Source organism: Chlorocebus sabaeus, chromosome 7 (genome assembly GCF_047675955.1).
Source record: "Chlorocebus sabaeus isolate Y175 chromosome 7, mChlSab1.0.hap1, whole genome shotgun sequence".
NCBI classification, from domain to species: domain Eukaryota; kingdom Metazoa; phylum Chordata; class Mammalia; order Primates; family Cercopithecidae; genus Chlorocebus; species Chlorocebus sabaeus.
In genome coordinates this window covers 49,444,828-49,465,395 of record NC_132910.1, presented here as the reverse complement: position 1 = coordinate 49,465,395, position 20,568 = coordinate 49,444,828, and the positions used below count along the sequence as shown (strand labels likewise).

General features: G+C 37.8%; 1 protein-coding gene across 2 annotated transcripts in view; it reads left to right on the top strand.

Moving 5' to 3' along the window:
* The window catches only part of STPG2 (sperm tail PG-rich repeat containing 2), a 663,016-nt gene that overhangs the window by 154,379 nt on the left and 488,069 nt on the right, over window positions 1-20,568 (top strand). For both annotated transcript variants that reach the window (XM_073017496.1, XM_073017495.1), the window contains 2 exons: window positions 3,194-3,353; window positions 12,133-12,293. In XM_073017496.1, the coding sequence (XP_072873597.1) occupies window positions 3,194-3,353; window positions 12,133-12,293 (321 nt within the window). The remainder of the gene's footprint in view (window positions 1-3,193; window positions 3,354-12,132; window positions 12,294-20,568) is intronic.

Here is a 20,568-nt window from a genome sequence, read left to right as displayed (position 1 = left end):
CACTTTAAAAAAATACGTATTTTATCTTTTGGAAAGATTTCAATGTTTTATATATTCAAAAATAAAAATAAATCAGTAAGAATGGGAAAAGTTAATAACTAAACTGAAAGCAAATGGAAACAAATGAGGCGGGTGGGTTACTTGAGGTCAGCAGTTTGAGACAAGCCTGGCCAACGTGGCAAAATCCAGTCTCTACTAAAAATACAAAAATTAGCCAGGCATTGTGGCATGCACTTGTAATTCCAGTTACTCAGAAGGATGAGGCATGAGAATCTTCTGAACCCAGGAAGCAGAGGTTCCAGTGAGTCCAGAGATCCCGCCTGTGTGAAGGAATGAGACTCTGTCTCAGAAAAAAGAAAAAAAAGAATTGGAAACAAATTCTTAATTATTTTTAGTAGGTTGATTTATTGAGATGGTATGGATAAAGCAATCATAAAACTGTCTTAGATATATCACAAGTTTGAGCAAAAAAGTTGATATTCTGAGGTATGGTTTTCATTGTTAAGGAAGGTGCATACAATAATGGATTGGAGGAGGTGAAAGAGGACCTTGTGGGATGGATTTGAAGGTTTTTATGTGAACTCATGATTTTTAATATATATTTATATTTATGAATATATGCATATATATGTCACATGTAAATGTATGTATGTTCATGTGTCTATGTATGAGTGTATATATGTATGTGTGTGTTTCTCTCTCTCATTCTCTGTGAATGTGTGTATGTTCTAGCTCTGTCTGCTAAATGAACCAAGAAGCAAAGATACCCCAGTAGCAAGGGACACATCTTGTGCCCAGATCTTGGTCTCTAATTCTATTCCTACTGAAAGAAAAAGGATTCCTCAGAGAAATAACTGATTCCAGGGTAGGTGGAAGAGGAAAGTGTAACACTTTATGTCAGAAAGTAAGTTCTAAACAAAATAATGATGAGAGCATATCACAGTGACATAGGAAACAACATGAAGTGCCCCCCATTGGTTCAATAATAAATTATAAATCATTAATGTTGGCATTCATGAGTCAATATGGATAATAAATAGACAACTAAGTACAGTTGTCCTCTGAACAATGCACAGATTAGGGATGCCAACCCTCCATGCATTTGAAAATCTGCATATGATTTTTGACTCCTCCCAAACTTAGCTACAAATAGGCCATTGTTGACCAGAAGCCTTACCAATAACATAGTCAAGTCACATATATTTTGTATGTTATATGTGTTATGTACTGTATACTTACAATAAAGTAAGCTAGAAAAAAGAAAATGTTATTAAAAATCACAAGGAAGAGAAAATGTATTTACTATTTATAAAATGGAAGTAAATTACTATAAAGCTCTTGTCATTACATTCAATAGACTAGGAGGAAGGAGAAGAGGAATGGTTGGTCTTGCTATCTTAGGGGTGGCAGAAAGTGAAGAAAATTTGTATATAAGTGGAACCACATTGTTCAAACCCATGTTGTTCAAGGGTCGACTATAGATAGGTAAGTAGATAGCTAGATAATGAAGTAAATAATTGAAGGAGAAGGGAGAGCACTTGCTTTCAGTAGAATGTTAAGTACTTACTATAAATATAGAGACAGTGTTGAATTTGATCAAAATTAAAATTACCAATGAAGGCCAGCAGACATCATATCTCCAGATATGATATCCTGGGAAAGCCATGCATCACCTACCAAGTAGTCTGTCCAGAAATGTATAACCTGGATATAATTATGAGGCAATATCAGGTAAACCTCAAGTAAGTAAGATTCTATTATACAAAAGGGTGATTCTCCCAAAATGTTAAAATCACGAAACACAAAGGAAGGCTGTAGAAATGTTCCTACATTAAAGGAGATAAAAGAGACATGATGACTAAAGCAATATGACTCTAATCTAGATTATGTACTGAAGGGGAAGAATGCAATAGAGGCCTTATTAGATCAGCTGACGAATTTGGAATATGAATCCTAGATTACATGAAAGCATTAGATCATTGATACATTTACTGAAGTTGATAACTGTACTGTGGATATGTAAGAAAATATCCACATTTTTTTTTTCTAAATATGTTCTAAAGTATTTATGGGTGAAGAACCGTGACATATGTAACTTTCAAAATATGTGTGTGTGTGTGTGTGTGTGTGTGTAGAGTAAGAGAGACAGAGACTAGAAGAGAAGGACAAACAGACAAAACAGAGATAGAGCTGGCAAAGAAAAAAAGGCAAATGAGGTAACATGATAATGGATGAATCTGGGTAAAGTTTATACACATATTTTCTGTATTACTTTTATTCATTCATCTTTTCTGTAAATTTGAAATTATTTTCAAATAAAAAGTTAAAAAGATTATACAATGCTAGCTCACACCTGTAATTCCAGCACTTTGGGAGGCTGAGATGGGCAGATCAGGAGGTCAGGAGATTGAGACCATCCTGGCTAACACAGTGAAACCCCCTCTCTACCAAAGACACAAAAAAATAACCGGGCATGGTGGCAGGCACCTGTAGTCCCAGCTACGTGGGAGGCTGAGGCAGGAGAATGGTGTGAACCTGGGAGGTGGAGCTTGCAGTGACCCGAGATCACGCCACTACACTCCAGACTGAGTGACAGAACGAGACTCCATCTCAAAAAAAAAAAAAAAAAAAAAAGATTATACAATGCTGTATCTCATGAGTTCATAGTTATATATATATAACATTTTATATATATGTTAATAAGTTTATAAGTTCAACTGAATTGATAAACCACTGAATCTAAGATTTTTTTTTTGAGATATCTAATGATATTGTTGAGTTAATTGAATATACATGTTGAGGAACTTTTTCAATAAATATAATTTGATCACATAAAATAAAGGGTTAGATCATATAGTTTTTAATTTATATTAACTGGCAGAATATTTTGAGTATGATAATTATCCCTACAGTATCATCTAGAATCTCATGTTGAGATTATTTCCTTCTAAAAGTCTGTCTGCCTTAGTAAGGCACGTAATACATTACTATATTAGTATATAGGTGATTTTACTAAAAGCTATATATTTTATGTTTTGATGGGTACAAGATCTTAATTCATCTACATTTTCTTCACTCTATTAAGAAATAAATTAAGTACAGATGTTACATTACTCAAAAGGCAGCTTTTAACTCATGAAGTATCAAAGTGTACTATAGTTTCTTATTGGCACATTTTCCCGTTCTTCACTAGAGATTTTTACCTGTGAAATCAATCACCCCGGCTCCTGGCACATATAATGAACCTCGAACTGCTCTCAAGTCCTTGAAGAAAACATCAGGACTGAAAAATATTCCATTTGGTCAAAGTGCTGTTCGATTCACACAGGACATCAGGACAGAGGAAATGCCAGGTTAGCAATTTATCTCTGTATGTCTACTCTTTGGCTTTATAAAGTAACTTAATGTTCTTAACAAGATGGATACACCAGACAGTATGTTTTCTTTTTTGTCCTATGGTTGGTGTCATTTTAAGTCAACATTTTTTAAAGCATTCACTATACATTAAACACAGATAAATCAAAATAATACACAGTTTTAGTAAGATTTCAATTTAACATTCTGCACATCTTAATTATAATTTTCTATTGTTTTTCTTTATTTGGTAAATTTTCTGACTGTTTCTTGGCAGATGAACAACATAATATATCAACTATGTGGTCACTATTAGTAATATAATTTATGATGTTCAGTTTTGTTAAACTTTTTATTTCAGAGGTTTACAATCACATGTTCTGGTATTCTCAGTGGATATTCTAGTGTTCAGAGCTAAGAATATAGAATCAAAATAAATTATAAAATTGCTGACATACAGTTCTGGGTATCTATTGCTGTACAACAATCTTAGTGGCTTAAAACAACAGGTTTTTCTCTTATATCTCATTATTTTGTGGGATGGCTAGAAGGCAAGGCTCAGATGGGTCCATTATTCAAAGTATGTACTTAGCTCCAGCATGGCTGCCTCAGGGCAGCCTGACATTTAACATGGCGGCCTAGGGTTCCATGAAACCTGACCAGATGCTGCGAAAGTTTTTATGACCCAGCCACAGAACTCCCAGGATATCATGTCTTCTGCATTCTGTTAGTTAATTAAGTCACTCAGAGTAGCACATATTGATTGGAAGGACATGAAATTTTATCTTTCAGTGAGAAGAGTAGCAAAGAATTGATGGCCAGTTTTAATCTACTATATGATCAATTCCTTGGCCACAAAAATATTTACATTGTTCCTACATGCACCTACTCCTTCTCAAGGACCCAAAAGTTTCATGTAATTATGTCATAATTTCACAGTCCAGGATCATTTTTTAAAAAATATTTTGAGACATGATCTCTCTCTCTGTCATCCAGGCTGGAGTGCAGTGGTGAGATCATAATTCCCTGCAGCCTCCAGCTCCTGGCTCAAAGGATCCTCCTGCTTCAGCCCTCTGAGTAGATGGAACTACAGGCGCCTGCTACAATGCTTGGCTATTTAAAAAAAAAATTTGGCCGGGCACAGTGGCTCACACCTTTAATCCCATAATTTAGGGAGGCCTAGGCAGGTGGATCACGAGGTCAGGAGATCGTGACCTTTCTGGCCAACGTGGTGAAACCCCATCTATACTAAAATACAAATATTAGCTGGGCGTGGTGGTGCACATCTGTAGACCCAGCTATTGGGGAGGCTGAGGCAGGGGAATCGCTTGAACCCGGGAGGCGGAGCTTGCAGTGAGCCGAGATCGTGCCACTGCCCTACAGCCGGGCCACAGAGCAAGACTCGGTCTCAAAAAAAAAAAAAAAAAAAAGAAAAAGAAATGTGGAAATGAGGCCTCCTTTTGTTACCCAGGCTGTTCTTTAACTCCTAACCTCAAATGATCTTTCCACCTCAGCTCTCAAAGTATTGGCATTACAAGCATAAGCCACAACTCCCAGCCCCGGATCTTGTCATCTAAGTTAGGTATAGGTGCAGATGAGGATTCTTGTGTGTGGTTCTTAAGGTACAGCTCCTTCTCTATAAGCAGAACTGTGAACCAAAGAGAAGGTTGTTTCATCCACCATAAGGTGGTGGGAGAGATATAGGATGATCTGATCAGACACTCCTATTCAGGAAAAGGGAAAACTGGAGGCCCACAACAGTCACAGTACCATAGCAATTCTGAAATTCAGCTGGGCACATATTAGCATTTCCTTGATGAGGATCCAGTAAGGCTCTCTGGGGGAATGATTTTCTGTGGTTCTTTGTTCTGCCTTTTAGGCTCTTGGTTCTTCTCTGAGTTATCATTTTTCTCTATGAAATAGGCTGTGTTTGCAGCTGTAGCTTTCTCAGCCTGCTTCTATCAGCTTCTTTTCATTTTTACTCTCATTGTCTCTTTTATTCTTATAAAACCTTTGAATTTCTGATTGTATTAATTTATAATTAATTATAATCAAATCCACTAGGTAAAAGCCACACTTACATTTTCTTAGAAAACTTTTTAAAATCACCTGTGAGACTGTTACATGTTTTGTATCACCTTTGTCTATTTTGTCTCTTTTGTATCACCTTTGAGACTATTATGTTTTTAACACCCTTAGGTTGTTAGGGCACCATTGTCTAAGTGAAAAGGGTCTAGGATACAAGACCTTAAGATTCTTAAGGCCCCTTTTCGAGAGATTCTATGAGGGATTACCATAACTATTTCTAAAAATTAAACAAAAGATCTTACAGCCAAATCCTGCTTTATGTGTTTGCCTTTAAGCCACTTCTTACTATGAGAGATTTTTGTTGTCTGGATAGACTGTCTGGATAGACTGGGGATAAAAAACAGTTTATTTTCAAATCTAGGAAATTCTAGTTCCTTTCTATTTCTTATACATTCTCCTTGAAAAGTTAACACTTTATTACTTTTTATTTATTTATTTTTAACTTTTATTTTAGGTTCAGGGGCACATGTGTGGGATTGTCATATAGGTAAATTTGTGTCATGGGGGTTTCTTGTACAGAATATTTCATCACCAGATATTAACCCTGGTACCCATTAGTTATTTTTCCTGATTCTCTCCCTCCTCCCACCCTCCACCATTGGTAGGCCCCATTGTCTGTGGTTCCTCTCTATGTGTCCATGTGTTCTCATTATTTTGCTCCCACTTATAAGTGCAAACATGTGGTATTTGGTCTTATGTTTCTGTGTTAGTTTGCTAAGGATAATGGCCTGTAGCTCCATCCATGTTTCTGCAAAGGAGATGATCTCATTCTTTTTCATTGCTGCATAGTATTTCATGGTGTATATGTACCACATTTTCTTTATCCAGTCTACCATTGACATGCATTTAGGTTGATTCCATGTCTTTGCTGTTGTGAATAGTGTCTCAATGAACATACATGTGCATGTGTCTTTGTAACAGAACAGTTTATATTCCTTTGGGTATATACCTAGTAATGGAATTGCTGGATCAAATGGTAGTTCTAGAAAACTGAACACTGTAAACTCTTTCCCTTCTATCTATACCTTCTCACACATGGATAAAAGGAACTATTGGCACTTTGACATTCAGCCTGGACATTTCCTTAGTTAGAATCCAGCAGTTCATTAGGTATTTTCTTCATTACCTCAAGCGTTAGTGTTGTTAAAATTTCTGCCATTGCATAATACCAGTTATCATTTCTCCATCCTCTAATAACATTTTCCTCACTGTCTTTCAAGTCATCACCAACAGTCTCCTCAAGGCCTTTATTCTAACTCATCAGGTTGCTCTACTTTCTGACTGATTGCCTGATTCCAAAGTCACTGCCACAAATTTTAGAGTTTGGTTATAGTAATACACTTAGTATAATTGTTTGCTACTCATTCCATGGAGAGATTGAGTCTCTCTTCTCCCCTTCAGTCTTGACTAGCCCTGGTGCTTTCTTGACCAATGCATGGAGTGGAAGTGACATTCTAGCACTTCTCAGATAAAACCATTTGCTTTACAGATTGACCTGGGCCTCTTGAAACAGTTGGTCTTGGAACTCTGAGCCTCTATGTTGAAGTACAACTACTTTAAGAGTGCCATTTGAGGTTAGCTCAGTAGTGTTTATCATTGTAAAGTTGAAATAATCAAAAGGGTCAGAATCCAGTTTAAGAGAGTTTATTCAAGTGCAAAGGTTAGAATAGCTATTCAAGTAACACAGACTCCAAAGGAATGGGGTCAGTGCTCCAAAGGTGAAAAGGTCTTGCTCTTATATTTTTATAGTCAGAAAATAAAGAAATTTAATAGGATTATAACTTTTTTTAAAAAAGCTGGTTTATGAGTTATAGCAATTTGATTAGTTATAGCAGTTTAGCTATAGCTGTTTTCCTTTTCCAATTTAAAAGAGTGTATTTAATATTCCATCTTAGACAGTGTGATAGTCATGAGATCTTTGTGTCAGAGAAGTAAAAGGAAAGTTAAGCTATAATCAAGATCAATAGTGGAGAGGCAAGGGGTCTTCTCTGGCACTTTTTAGTATTTTACAGTATTTTAGAAAAAAATGTGGGTAAAGAAAAGGTGAATCTATAATCAGAGGAACAAAAGTTACAGCTGTCTGTCATGTGATTCAGGTTGCATATACACAATCCTTTAAGGCTCAAAATCGTTTAAAGTTCCAACAGCTTTGATTTTGAGTTACTTATTTATATATCATGAATCTGAAATCCAAATTATTTCTAAATATTAACTTAGTGCATCACCCAGTTTCTCTAAGATTGGGTCTTACTGTCAGTTTGATGGTCTAGTATATTACAAATAAAATATTATATATTCTTCAAAGTTAGTTTATTTATAAAGGGCAAGTTAAATTAAGAATGACCTCTAAAATGTAATCTAGAATCTTACATGTTTTAAGGATTAGTAAGAATGGTCGTCATGGAAATATGATTTCTTTTCATGTAATTATTAGAGTACAGTAATGAATTGGACTTTTAAAGCAGTCATAGAGCAGATTTGACCACCTAATGTGGAGCTCCAGAATGTTTGCTGTTATAAGGCACCCCTAAACCTTTTAACTCTCCCATAGCAGATCTCATCTGGGGTTCCTGGGCATTTCTACACTTAATGACTCTAAGATAAATATAAGAAAGTTCTAATGTGAGTGAACCATATGATCAGAATGGCTTTCCAAGTCAGAAGCTTAATGGGGTAGTACCTGAGATGTATATGTCTGAGGTCCCTAGCCCTGAGCATGCTATATTAAGTACTTAAGCTCTCCTGCAAAGTGCTATGTTATGCTCTTGAGCCAGAAGGGAGATAGATTTGACATAGTTACTTGTTATTTGTATATCTTAAGTGGTGGCTCAAATAGTTTTCATTATACTTTCTGTTTATCATATTCCTAAACATTATCACTGGAAGAATGTTGAAAGGCAGCAGGAATAATATGTATTAGCCCTTAGGTTTTTTGAGAGTTGGCACAAGAGAATTTTCATAGATATTTTTAGGGAATAGAATAGAACTGGAATATTTGAAAAATTGGGAAGAGTTTGTTTACACTTAGAGAGAAATCTTATATGTGTCAGAAGTATGAAGGGTATTTCTATGCAGAAAGATTTAATCACTTTTTGATCTGGAATGAACCAAAGTGACATCTAACGCAGTACTAACCAATGACACTCTTTTGTCAACTGTTTCCTGCCTGTGATGAGAAGAGGTCCTACCAGAACATAAATCAACACAGCACTCTCTTCATTAGGAAGGACTAGTTACAAAATGCTTAGTGAAATAGTCAATTTACATTTAGTTGTAAACCCCTTATCTTGTAGATTGTTCTTGGACAGATACTGATCTAATCAATTCCTATTATTTTTAGATGAGGAACTTGAAGCCCAGAAAAACAAATGAGATTTAAGTGAAGTTTCGTATCTATTTAGTGGCAGGACTAATTTAGTAGAATGCAGATAACATGATTACAACCAAGTTAAGTGTTCTTTAAGCATATCATATTGCATCTGATAGATATTGCTGCTCACTAGAATTGATTTTTTAAACAACATACTCAAATATTTGTTTTAAGTATTTGACTGTCTTGATAAAAACTTTTCAACAGCATAGAAAGTTGTATTATTTTGAATGAAAAATATATGAACCTAAATTCACTCAGACTACCACTGTGGAAAATATTCCAGGTTATGAATATGCACAGAAAAGTAAAAGGCAAAAATTAAAATAACTTTTGTGACAGGGAGGTCAAATGATAGGATATATTAATTTTTTTTGTCAAATTTATTTTAATGCTGCTGTATTATTATTTGAAAACTTAGTGTTGAGATTTATTTATTTATTTCTGCTCTGAGATATACCAAATACATGATAAAAATTATTCATTTCAATGTACAATTTGATGAGTTTTGGTAGATGTATGTGGTGAGGCAATCACAATTACAGTAATGTTTTGGAGCACTTTAATCATTCCTAAAAAGTTTCTTCATGTTCCTTTGCAGTTAATCTCTATTCCCACTCTGGCCCTACGAACTGTTTCTACTGCTATGATTTTATCTTTTCTAAATTTACATAAAAATGGAATTATATATTATTCAAGCTTTTGAGTCTGCCTTTTTTTACTTATGATATTTTAGAGATTCATTTATATTGTTGTGTTTATCCTTCTTTTTTATTGCTGAGTAGTATTCCATGGTTTGGGTGTAGCACATTTTCTTTACTTATTCATCAGCTGATGGACACTTGGGTTCCTTTCATTTCTTTTGGGAAAATACCTAGAAATAGAATTTCTGGTCATATGGCAAGTATATTAGCCCGTGGTCATGCTGCTGATAAAGACATACCCAAGACTGGGCAATTTACAGAAGAAAGAGTTTTAATGGACTTACAGTTCCATGTAGCTGGGGATGTCTCACAATCATGGTGGAAGGTGAAAGGCATGTCTCACTTGGCAGCAGACAAGAGAAGGGAGCTTGTGCAGGGAAACTCCTGTTTTTAAAACCATCAGATCTTGTGAGGCTTATTCACTATCATGAGAACAACATGGGAAAGACCCACCCCTATGATTCAATTACCTCCTACCCGGTTCCTCTCAAGACACATAAGAATTGTGGGAGCTACAATTCAAGATGAAATTTGGGTGGGGACAGAGCCAAACCATATCATTCCACCCTAGGCCCCTCCCAAATCTCATGTCCTCATATTTCTAAACAAGCCATGCCTTCCCAACAGTCCCCAAAAGTCTTAACTCATTCAGCATTAATTCAGAAGTCCACAGTCCAAAGTATCATCTGAGACAAGGCAAGTCCCTTCCACCTATGAGCCAGTAAAATCAAAAGCAAGTTAGTTACTTCCTAGATACAATGGGGGTACAGGCCTTGGGTAAACACACCCATTCCAAGTGGGAGAAATTGACAGAAACAAAGGAGCTACAGGCCCCATGCAAGTCTGAAATCCAGCGGGGCAGTCAAATCCTAAAGCTCCAAAATAATCTCCTTTGACTCCATGTCTCACATCCAGGTCATGCTGATGCAAGAGGTAGGTTCCTACAGTCTTGGGCATCTCCAGCCCTGAGGCTTTGCAGGATACAGCCTCCCTCCTGGCTGTTTTCATGGGCTGGTGTTTTGTCTGTAGCTTTTCCAGGCACATGGTGCAAGCTGTCGGTAAATCTACAATTCTGGGGTCTGGAATACAGTGGCCCTCTTCTCACAGCTCCACTAGGTGGTGCCTCAAGAGGGACTCTGTATGGTGACTCTGACCCCACATTTTCCTTCTGCACTGCCCTAGCAGAGGTTTTCCATAAGGGCCCCCACACCTGCAGCAAACTTCTGCTTGGACATACAGGAATTTCCATACATAGCTGCCAAGCCTTGGGGCTTGCACCCTCTGAAGCCACAACCTGAGTTCTATGTTGGCTCATTTTAGCAATGGTTGGAGTGGCTGGGATGCAGGGCACCAAGTCCTTAGGATGCATATAGCACCAGGACCCTGGGCCCAGTCTACAAAATCACTTTTTTCTCCTAGGCCTCTGGGCCTGTGATGGGAGGGGCTGCCATGAAGACCTCTGACATGCCCTGGAGACATTTTCCCCATTGCCTTGGGGATTAACATTCAGCTTCTCATTACATATGCAAATTTCTGCAGCCAGCTTGAATTTCTCCTAAGAAAATGGGTTTTTCTTTTTCTATCACATTTTTCTATCAGGCTGCAAATTTTGTGAACTTTTGTGCTCTGCTTTCCTTATAAAACTGAATGCCTTTAACAGCACCCAAGTCACATCTTGAATGCTTTGCTCTTTAGAAATTTCTTCTGCCAGATAGCCTAAATCATGTCTCTCAAGTTCAAAGTTCCACAAATCTCTAAGACAGGGGCAAAATGCCACCAGTCTGTTTGCCAAAACATAACAAAAGTCAGTTTTGCTCCAGTTCCCAACAAGTGCCTCATCTCCATCTGAGGCCACCTCAGCCTGGACTTTATTGTGCATATCGCTATCAGCATTTTGGTCAAAGCGATTCAACAAGTCTCTAAGAAGTTCCAAACTTTCCCACATTTTTCTGTCTTCTTCTGAGCCCTCTAAACTGTTCCAACCCCTTCCTGTTACCCAGTTCCAAAGTTGCTTCAACATTTTCGGGTATCTACAGCAGTATTCAACTCTACTGGTACCAATTTATTGTATTAGTCTGTTTTCATTCTGCTAATAAAGACATACCCCAAACTGGGCAATTTACAAAAGAAAGATGTTTAATGGACTTATGGTTCCACATGGTTGGGAAGGCCTCACAATCATGGCAGAAGGTGAAAGGCATGTCTCACATGACAGCAGACAAGAGAAGAGAGGTTGTAGAGGGAAACTCCTATTTTTAAAACCATCAGATCTCATGATATTTATTCACTATCACAAGAACAGCATGGAAAAGATCCACCCCCTTGATTCAATTACCTCCCACTAGGTTCCTCCCATGACACATGGGAATTGTGGGAACTACAGACAATTCAAGCTGGGATTTGGGTGGGGACACAGCCAAACCATATCTGCAAGTGTATGTTAACTGTATAAAAATTTGACTAAATTTTAAAATGTGACTATGCCATTTTGCATTTATGCCAGAAATACGTGAGGGTTTTTTCTAAATAAAAAGCCCTTAATTAAAAATTACTCAGTTCAAAAGATGCATATAACAGCATGCTTATTCTTATATATGATACTTTTAATAATTTTAGGTCCTGGGTTTTATAATATCTTGAACAATACTATAATTGCCAGTGTTAGAAATATCTGCTCAAAGAAACAGAAGAAAAGTGCATTTGGTTCTTCTGCTCCTCGGACTTTCTTCTTGGTTCAGAAAGAAGCTTCTGCTACCCCTGGGCCTGCTGATTATCAGGTAATACATTCATACCAAAATAATATTCTTTATGTTGACTATCAAACTCTTAGGGTTCTCTTGAAATTGCATGTTATAATTAATAGAAAAGGATGTAAAATAGTTATTATAACCATATTCCATATGTTAAGGAAAGTAGGAGAAATATTGAACATATTAAGTAATAGAGAAATGGCAGAAATAAAAAACACAAATTGAATTTCTAGAGATGAAAAATATAGTGTTTGAAAACATATGCTCTGGGGATGTGTTCATGGGAAGGTGATCAGAATGGTGAAGGCACGTAAGTTTAAACCATGTAACCCAAAGAACATTTGAAAAAAATGAAGATGCTTAATACCGGGAAGTAAAGACTTAGGGAAAATAAACTAGACAATTGATTTTAAAATGGAAAGCTTTCTAATTTGGAGAAAGTTCTGTGTGACACATGGAATTCTTTTTTTATTATGATTTTATTTTATTTTATTTATCTTTCATTATACTTTAAGTTCTAGGGTACATGTGCACAATGTGCAGGTTTGTTACATGGGTATACATGTGCCATGTTAGTTTGCTACACCCATCAACTCGTCATTTACATTAGGTATTTCTCCTAATGCTATCACTCCCCCTGCCAACCACCCCACGACAGTCCTCAGTGTGTGATGTTCCCCACCCTGTGTCCAAGTGTTCTGATTGTTCAGTTCCTACCTATGAGTGAGAGCATGTGGTGTTTGGTTTTCTGTTCTTGTGTTAGTTTGCTGAGAATGATGGTTTCCAGCTTCATGTCCCTGCAAAGGACATGAACTCATCCTTTTTTATGATTGCATAGTATTCCATGGTGTATATGTGTCACATTTGCTTAATCCAGTCTATCATTGATGAACATTTGAATTGGTTCCAAGTCTTTGCTATTGTGAATAGTGCTGCAATAAACATACATGTGCATGTGTCTTTATATTACCGTGACTTATAATCCCTTGGGTATGTACCCAGTAATGGGATGGCTAGGTCAAATGGTATTTCTAGTTCTAGTTCCTTGAGGAATCACCACACTGTCTTCCACAATGATTAACTAATTTACACTCCCACCAACAGTGTAAAAGCTTTCCAATTTCTCCACATCCTCTCCAGCATCTGTTGTTTTCTGACTTTTTAATGATCACCATTCTAACTGGCATGAGATGGTTTCTCATTGTGGTTGTGATTTGCATTTCTTTAATGATCAGTGATGATGATCATTTTTTTGTGCCTGTTGGCTGCATAAATGTCTTCTTTTGAGGATATCCTTTGCCCACTTTTTGATGGTGGTGTTTTTTTCTTGTAAATTTGTTTAAGTTCTTTGTAGATTCTGGATATTAGCCCTTTGTAAGATGGGTAGATTGCAAAAATTTTCTCCCATTCTGTAGGTTGCCTGTTCACTCTAATGATAGTTTCTTTTCCTGTGCAGAAGCTCTTTAGTTTCATTAGATCCCATTTGTCTATTTGGGCTTTTGTTGCCGTTGCTTTTGGTGTTTTAGACATGAAGTCCTTGCCCATGCCTATGTCCTGAATGGTATTACCTAGGTTTTCTTCTAGGGATTTTATGGTTTTAGTTCTAACTTTTAAGTCATTAATCCATCTTGAATTAATTTTCGTATAAGCTGTAAGGAAGGGATGAAATTTCATTGTTCTACATATGGCTAGCCAGTTGTACCAGCACCATTTATTAAATAGGGAATTCTTTCCCCATTGCTTGTTTTTGTCAGGTTTGTCAAAGATCAGATGATTGTAGATGTATGGTGTTATTTCTGAGGCCTCTGTTCTATTCCATTGGTCTATATCTCTGTTTTGGTACCAGTACTATATTTGCTGTTTTGGTTACTGTAGCCTTCTAGTATAGTTTGAAGTCAGGTAGCATGATGTCTCCAGCTTTGTTCTTTTTGCTTAGTCTTGGCAATGCGGGCACTTTTTTGCTTCCATATGAACGTTAAAGTAGTTTTTTCCAATTCTGTGAAGAAAGTCATTGGTAGCTCAATGGGGATGGCATTGAATCTATGTATTACCTCGGGCGGTATGGCCATTTTCACAATATCGATCCTTCCTATCCATGAGCATGGAATGTTCTTCCATTTGTTTGTCTCCTCTTTTATTTTGTTAAGCCATGGTTTGTAGTTCTCCTTGAAGAGGTCCTTCACATCCCTTGTAAGTCGGATTCCTAGGTATTTTATTCTCTTTGTAGCAATTGTGAATGGAGTTCACTCATGATTTGGCTGTCTGTCTGTCTGTTATTGGTGTATAAGATGCTTGTGATTTTTGCACGTTGATTTTGTATCCTGAGACTTTGCTGAAGTTTCTTATCAGCTTAGGGAGATTTTGGGCTGAGATAATGGGGTTTTCCAAATATACAATCATGTCATCTGCAAACAGAGACAATTTGACTTCCTCTTTTCCTAATTGAATGCCCTTTATCCTAATTGAATACCCTTTATTTCTTTCTCCTGCCTGGTTGCCCTGGCCAGAATTTCCAACACTATGTTGAACAGGAGTGGTGAGAGTGGGCATCCCTGTCTTGTGCAAGTTTTCAAAGGGAATACTTCCCGTTTTTGCACATTCAGTATGATACTGACTGTGGGTTTGTCATAAATAGCTTTTATTATTTTGAGGTACATTCCATCAATACCTAGTTTATTGAGAGTTTTTAGCATGAAGGGCTGTTGAATTTTGTTGAAGACCTTTTCTGCATCTATTGAGATAATCATATGGTTCTTGTCTTTGGTTCTGTTTATATGATGGATTATGTTTATTGATTTGCATATGTTGAACCAGCCTTCCATCTCAGGGATGAAGTCAACTTGATCTTGGTGGATAAGCTTTTTGATTTGCTGCTGGATTCAGTTTACCAGTATTTTATTGAGGATATTTACATCAATGTTCATCAGGGATATTGGTCTAAAATTCTCTTTTTTTGTTGTGTCTCTGCCATGTTTTGGTATCAGGATGATGCTGGTCTCATAAAATGAGTTAGGGAGGATTTCCTCTTTTTCTATTGATTGGAATAGTTTTAGAAGGAATGGTACCAGCTCCTCTTTGTACCTCTGGTAGAATTCAACTGTGGATCTGTCTGGTCCTGGACTTTCTTTGATTGGTAGACTATTAATTATTGCCTCAATTTCAGAGCCTGTTATTGGTCTATTCAGGGATTCAACTTCTTCCTGGTTTAGTCTTGGGAGGGTGTATGTGTCCAGGAATTTGTCCATTTCTTCTAGGTTTTCTAGTTTATTTGCATAGAGATGTTTATAGTATTCTCTGATGGTAGTTTGTATTTTCTGTGGGATCAGTGGTGATATCCCCTTCATCATTTTTTATTGTGTCTATTTGATTCTTCTCTATTTTCGTCTTTATTAGTCTTACTAGTGGTCTATCAATTTTGTTGATCTTTTCAAAAAAGCAGCTGCTGGATTCATTGATTTTTTGAAGTTTTTTTATATCTCTATCTCCTTCAGTTCTGCTCTGATCTTAGTTATTTCTTGCCTTCTGCTAGCTTTTGAATGTGTTTACTCTTGCTTCTCTAGTTCCTTTCATTGTGATATTAGGGTGTCAATTTTAGATCTTTCCTGCTTTCTCTTGTGGGCATTTAGTGCTATAAATTTCCCTCTACACACTGCTTTAAATGTGTCCCAGGGATTCTGGTGTGTTGTGTCTTTGTTCTCATTGGTTTCAAAGAACATCTTTATTTCTGCCTTCGTTTCGTTATTTACGCAGTAGTCATTCAGGAGCAGGTTGTTCAGTTTCTGTGTAGTTGTGCGGTTTTGAGTGAGTTTCTTAATTCTGAGTTCTAGTTTGATTGCACTGTGGTCTGAGAGACAGTTTGTTAGAGTTTCTGTTCTTTTTACATTTGCTGAGGAGTGTTTTACTTCCATCTATGTGGTCAGTTTTGGAATAAGTGGGATGTGGTGCTGAGAAGAATGTATATTGTGTTGATTTGGGGTGGAGAGTTCTGTAGATGTCTATTAGGTCTGCTTGCTGCAGAGCTGAGTTCAAGTCCTAGATATCCTTGTTAACTTTCTGTCTCGTTGATCTGTCTAATGTTGACAGTGGGGTGTTAAAGTCTCCCATTATTATTGTGTGGGAGTCTAATGTAGGTCTCTAAGGACTTGCTTTATGAATTGGGGTGCTCCTGTATTGGGTGCATATATATTTAGGATAGTTAGCTCTTCTTGTTGAATTGATCCCTTTGCCATTATGTAATGGCCTTCTTTGTCTCTTTTGATCTTTGTTGGTTTAAAGTCTGTTTTATCAGAGACTAGGATCGCAACCCCTGCTTTTTTTTTGCTTTCCGTTTGGTTGGTTGATCTTCCTCCATCCCTTTATTTTGAGCCTATGTGTGTCTCTGCATGTGAGACAAGTCTCCTGAATACAGCACACTGATACGTCTTACTCTTCATCCAATTTGCCAGTCTGTGTCTTTTAATTGGGGCATTTAGCCCATTTACATTTAAGATCAATGTTGTTATGTGTGAATTTGATCCTGTCATTATGATGTTAGCTGGTTATTTGGCCCATTATTTGATGCAGATTCTTCATAGCATTGGTGGTCTTTACAATTTGGCATGTTATTGCAGTGGCTGGTACCAGTTGTTTGTTTCCATGTTTAGTGCTTTGTCTAGGAGCTCTTGTAAGGCAGGCTTGGTGGTAACAAAATCTCTCAGCATTTGCTTGTCTGTAAAGGATTTTATTTCTCCTTCACTTATGAAGCTTAGTTTGGCTGGATATGAAATTCTGGGTTGAAAATTCTTTTTAAGAATGTTGAATATTGACTCCCACTCTCTTCTGGCCTATAGGGTTTCTGCCAGTGGAGAGATCCACTGTTAGTCTAATGGGCTTCCCTTTGTGGGTAACCCGACGTTTGTCTCTGGCTGCCCTTAACATTCTTTCCATCATTTCAACCTTGCTGAATTTGAAAATTATGTGTCTTGGGGTTGCTCTTCTTGAGGAGTATCTTTGTGGTGTTCTCTGTATTTCCTGAATTTGAATGTTCACTTCCCTTGCTAGGTTCAGGAAGTTCTCCTGGATAATATCCTGAAGAGTGTTTTCCAACTTGTTCCATTCTCCTCATCACTTTCTGGTACACCAATCAAATGTAGAATTGTTCTTTTCACATAGTCCCATATTTCTTAGAGGTTTTGTTTGTTTCTTTTTTCTCTAAAATTGTCTTCTCACTTTATTTCATTAATTTGATCTTCAATCACTGATTCCCTTTCTTCCACTTGATTGAGTCAGCTTGAAGCTTGTGCATGCATCATGAAATTCTCGTGCCATGGTTTTCAGCTCTGTCAGGTCATTTAAGGTCTTTTCTACCCTGGTTATTCTAGTTAGCCATTTGTCTAACCTTTTTTCAAGGTTTTTAGCTAGCTTCCTTGCAATGGGTTCTAATGTGCTCCTTTAACTCGGAGAAGTTTCTTATTACCAAGCTGCTGAAGCCTACTTTTGTTAACTCGTGAAAGTCGTTCTCCACTCAGCTTTGTTTTGTTGCTGGCAGGGAGCTGCAGTCCTTTGGAGAAGAGGCGCTCTGCTTTTTAGAATTTTCAGCTTTTTGCTCTGGTTTCTCCCCATCTTTGTGGTTTTATCTACCTTTGGTCTTGGATGGTGACCTACAGATGGGGTTTTGGTGTGGATGCCCTTTTTGTTGATGTTGATGCTATTCCATTTTGTTAGTTTTCCTTTTAATAGTCAGGTCCCTCAGCTGCAGGTCTGTTGGCGTTTGCTGGAGGTCCACTCCAAACACTGTTTTCCTGGGTATCACCAGCAAAGGCTGCAGAAAAGCAAATATTGCAGAACAGCAAATATTGCTGCCTGATCTTTTTTTATGGAAGCTTCATCCCAGAGGGGCACCTGCCTGTATGATGTGTCTGTCAGCCCCTACTGGGAAGTGTCTCCCAGTTAGGCTACGCGGGGGTCAGAGTCCCACTTGTGGAGACAGTCTGTCCATTCTCAGAGCTCAAATGCTGTGCTGGGAGAACCACTGCCCTCTTCAGAGTTGTTAGACAGGGACGTTTAAGTCTGTAGAACCTGTCTGCCGCCTTTTGTTCCACTATTATCTGCCCACCGAGGTGCAGTCTATAGAGGCAGTAGGCCTGGCTGAGCTCTGGTGGGCTCTGCCCAGTTTGAGCTTCCCGGCTACTTTGTTTACCTACTCAAGCCTCAGTAATGGTGGATATCCCTCCCCCTGCCTGGCTGCAGCCTGGCAGGTTGATCTCAGATTTCTGCGCTAGCAGTGAGCAAAGCTCTGTGGGCATGGAACCCACCAAGCCAGGCATGGGAGAAAATCTTCTGGTCTGCCTGTTGCTAAGACTATGGGAAAAGTGCAGTATTTGGGCTAGAGTGAACCGATTTTCCAGGTACAATCTGTCATGGCTTCCCTTGGCTAGGAAAGGGAAATCCCTCAACCTGTTGCACTTGCTGGTTGAGGCGATGCCCCACCCTGCTTCAGCTTGCCCTCCATGGGCTGCACCCACTGTCCAACAAGTCCCAATGAGATGAACCAGGTACCTCAGTTGGAAATGCAGAAATCTCCCACCTTCTGCGTCAGTCACGCTGGGAGCTGCAGACCAGAGATGTTCCTATTCAGCCATCTTGGAATGGCACTACATATGGAATTCTGTCAAGACCAATAGGTGAAAACTGTAGACATTCATATTTCAATTCAGTGAAAGTTATAACTGAATTTTATATAGTACAGTTTTAAGATGTATAGTGTGATTTTAAGAGAACAATGAAAAACAAAAACCAGAAAAAATATGTGTAACCATTTAAAGGTAAGAATTGTTATATAACTACTTTGAAATCTGTTGCCCTTAATTGCTGATACATGAATTGTTATTTGTTTTATTATACATACAATTTATATTTGTGGGATTAATTCTTATAATTTAGATATTAATTTTTTCAGGTTTTTAATGTTTATTAAAACTTATTTTTCTGAGGGTTTTCTATGTAACTGTGCTCAAATAAGTTTATTTTCTGTGTAAACATCTATTTTTATTCTTTTTTTTATCATTAAGAGACAATTCTCTGTGTGTTTTGTGTTTCTACACACCTTTGCTTGCACCTCCTTTTTTTTTTTGTTTTTTTTTTTTTTGTTTTTTTTTTTTTTTGAGGCGGAGTCTCGCTCTGTCACCCAGGCTGGAGTGCAGTGGCACTATCTCGGCTCACTGCAAGCTCCGCCTCCTGGGTTCACGCCATTCTCCTGCCTCAGCCTCCCGAGTAGCTGGGACTACAGGCGCCTGCCACCACGCCCGGCTAATTTTTTTGTATTTTTAGTAGAGATGGGGTTTCACCGTGTTAACCAGGATGGTCTCGATCTCCTGACCTCGTGATCCACCCATCTCGGCCTCCCAAAGTGCTGGGATTACAGGCTTGAGCCACCGCGCCCGGCCTGCTTGCACCTCCTTTTTAAGGATGATTGTACAGCAAACAGCCTTCGAAGATACAGTGTCTCCCTCCTCAGCAAAGGGTGTGCTTACTGCTCATTATAAAAGATTCAGGTTCCCAGAGCTCATAGGTTTTCTCCCATTTTGTGTGCTGGTATTTATTTTGCCCCATCTGCCTTGTCCCCAGTAGGACTTTAGGGCAAGGAGGACTGATGCAAGTGTGCTGTTCTCATGCTGTTTTTTATGCCATAAGGAATAAAGTCCTTTGTCTCTGACTCAGGAGTTTTGCATTTTTCTGTAAAACTGTGGCAGGTCACCTTAGTAACATGAAGTAGGGCAAAATTTCAGACCCATCATGGTACTTCCTATTCACATATCATTAACTTATAGACATTTTTCTTTTATTGTATTTTGCTCCCACAGCTCCTAGTAGTGCATCTGATGGCCTTCTCAAAACAGCTCTCTAGTTTCTGTCAATTTAATTTATTTTTCATTAAACTTACCAGTTCATTTAATAATGAACAAGTTTAACATACCTACATGTATTCTAAATTAATTTTTTAAGTTGTGAGATTTCTAGACTTTCAGTTTGAGTTTCTGTCATCAACCTTTGATATTTGTCTTTAATTTCTGTTGTTCTCTTTAGTCTATTCTATTTCTGTTGTTCATTTAGTCTGATATAGGTATACATAAATATATATGTGTGTGTATATTTCATATGTGTGTGTGTGTGTGTTTGTGTGTGTGTATGTATGTATGTATTTGAAATAGGGTCTCACTGTGTTGCCCAGGCTGGAATGCAATGGTGCAGTTATGGCTTACTGCACCCTTATCCTCCTGGGTTCAAGTGATCCCCCTGCTTCAGCCTTCTGTGTAGCTGGGAC